The following is a 2243-nucleotide window of genomic DNA, read 5'->3' as shown; positions in this document are numbered from 1 at the left end:
CCCTGGGCACAGCACAGAGGCACAGAGAGCTTCAATCAGTCAGGGCTGGGAAGGTGCTGAGAAGTGCTGGGGCAGAATCTCTGCCAGCCCTTGGCACAGGAACCTCTGGCTGCAGGAGAAAGCAGCTGCAGCTCCTGGAGCCATCTCCTGAAGCCGGAACATCCCAATGCTTCAGATCCTGTGAGTACATTCTCTGATTGTCTCTTGTGCAGAGCAGCCAGGGGTGCCCAGGGCTGTCCTGCAGAGCAGGGTCCTGCAGCCCAGGGTGCTGTGCTGGGGCAGGGACTCTGCTGCCTGCCAGGGACAGCTCTCAGCCAGCCCTGGCAGCTGCTCCCAGCACTGGGGGACAAGGTCTGGGTGGGATGAGACAGCTGGTAAGGCTTGGAAGTGTTCTCCTTGTGTGGGGAGGATGCTGCATTGTTCAGGATTGCTCCCAGCATGGCATTTAACTGCAGAACATTTCCAAGCAGATTATACAGGGAGCACAGCAAGGCAGGGGCGGCATAAAAGGGAAAAATTTAATAATCTTCTGCTTTGGGTTGCTGGGATGGGAAATTGCACGTAGATATTAATCTCTCTGTTCATGTTTAGAAAAAATAAAAATTTTATCTCAGCTCTGAACAAAGCAGGCAGTGACAGAAATCAGCACAGGACCCCTCACAGGCAATGTCAATGTCACTTTTCCAGCCTCCTCAGGGTTTCTCTGGCATTGCCATCAGAGCCTGCAGAGCCAGAGCTGCCCCTGGGCAGTGCCTGACCTGGGAGGGGTCTGCAGGGCAGAGCTGAGCCCCCAGGGCTGAGCTGGGCTCTGGGAGCACTGGCAGGGCTCAGCCCTGGGCTCAGGGAAGCAGCTGCAGGCAGGGACAGCTCCAGGCAGCAGAGCCCTGGGCAGGCAGTGGGCAGAGGATTCCTCTAAGCTGTGCTGGGACATTTAAAGTCCTCTCCAAACCCAACTTTTCCATGGTTACTTTTTATACAGATCCACATGTCAAGACACTGCAAATGTCCAACAGCAGCTCCATCAGGCATTTCCTCCTGCTGGCATTGGCAGACACGCGGCAGCTGCAGCTCCTGCACTTCTGCCTCTTGCTGGGCATCTCCCTGGCTGCCCTCCTGGCCAACGGCCTCATCATCAGTGCCGTAGCCTGCAGCCACCACCTGCACACGCCCATGTTCTTCTTCCTGCTCAACCTGGCCCTCAGCGACCTGGGCTCCATCTGCACCACTGTCCCCAAAGCCATGCACAATTCCCTCTGGGACACCAGGGACATCTCCTACACAGGATGTGCTGCTCAGCTCTTTCTGTATGTATTTTTCATGTCAGCACAATTTTCTCTCCTGACTGTCATGTGCTACGACCGCTATGTGTCCATCTGCAAACCCCTGCACTACGGGACCCTCCTGGGCAGCAGAGCTTGTGCCCACATGGCAGCAGCTGCCTGGGCCAGTGCCTTTCTGAATGCTCTCATGCACACGGCCAATACATTTTCCCTGCCCCTGTGCCAAGGCAATGCCCTGGGCCAGTTCTTCTGTGAAATCCCCCAGATCCTCAAACTCTCCTGCTCTAAATCCTATATCAGGGAGCTTGGACTTATGTTTTCCATCTCTTTAGGTTTTGCTTGTTTTGTGTTCATGGTTTTCTCCTATGTTCAGATCTTCAGGGCTGTGCTGAGGATCCCCTCTGAGCAGGGACGGCACAAAGCCTTTTCCACCTGCCTCCCTCACCTGGTCGTGGTCTCCCTGTTTGTCAGCACTGGCATATTTGCCCACCTGAAGCCCCCCTCCATCTCTTCCCCATCCCTGGATCTGTCAGTGTCAGTTCTGTACTCAGTGGTGCCTCCAGCCATGAACCCCCTCATCTACAGCCTGAAGAACCAGGAGCTCAAGGCTGCAGTGCGGACACTTATGACCGGAATATTTCAGAAACACTAAAATCAAATGTAATAAAAGTAATCATTGATACATATTGTTCCTTTTATATTGGGGGTCCTTTTTCCTTGTTTTCTATTTTTAGTATTGTCCAAAAGCAAGGTCATTGATTCTGCCATTTCCCACTTTGTTTCGCTCCACATTCACTTTGGCCCCAGACTTTGTTGATGCGGAGATGGGCTCTCTCAGAGGCTTTAGACGGAATAAGACATGTCCCAGCAAAGTTATTTGCAGACATTCCCCTTTTGTTGCCTTCTCTGGAGCTGCAGCAGCAATGTCTGTGTGCAGAGCTGGGGGCAGATCAGTGCTGGCCC

General features: G+C 53.5%; 1 protein-coding gene across 1 annotated transcript; it reads left to right on the top strand.

Annotated features, from left to right (window-relative positions):
- Positions 1 to 1002: 1002 nt before the first annotated feature.
- LOC141729575 (olfactory receptor 14J1-like) lies at positions 1003 to 1932 on the top strand. The gene has a single exon (XM_074544276.1). It carries the CDS (start codon positions 1003 to 1005, stop codon positions 1930 to 1932), a length of 930 nt encoding a protein of 309 aa, XP_074400377.1.
- The last annotated feature ends 311 nt before the right edge of the window (positions 1933 to 2243 follow it).

This window comes from Zonotrichia albicollis, chromosome 7 (assembly GCF_047830755.1).
Source record: "Zonotrichia albicollis isolate bZonAlb1 chromosome 7, bZonAlb1.hap1, whole genome shotgun sequence".
NCBI lineage: Eukaryota > Metazoa > Chordata > Aves > Passeriformes > Passerellidae > Zonotrichia > Zonotrichia albicollis.
Note: the sequence above shows the minus strand (reverse complement) of the source record. Positions and strands in the feature narration are given on the sequence as shown.

Excerpts from the sequence above, each read along its gene's own strand:
- LOC141729575 (XM_074544276.1), top strand. The coding sequence starts at position 1,003 with ATGTCCAACAGCAGCTCCATCAGGCATTTCCTCCTGCTGGCATTGGCA.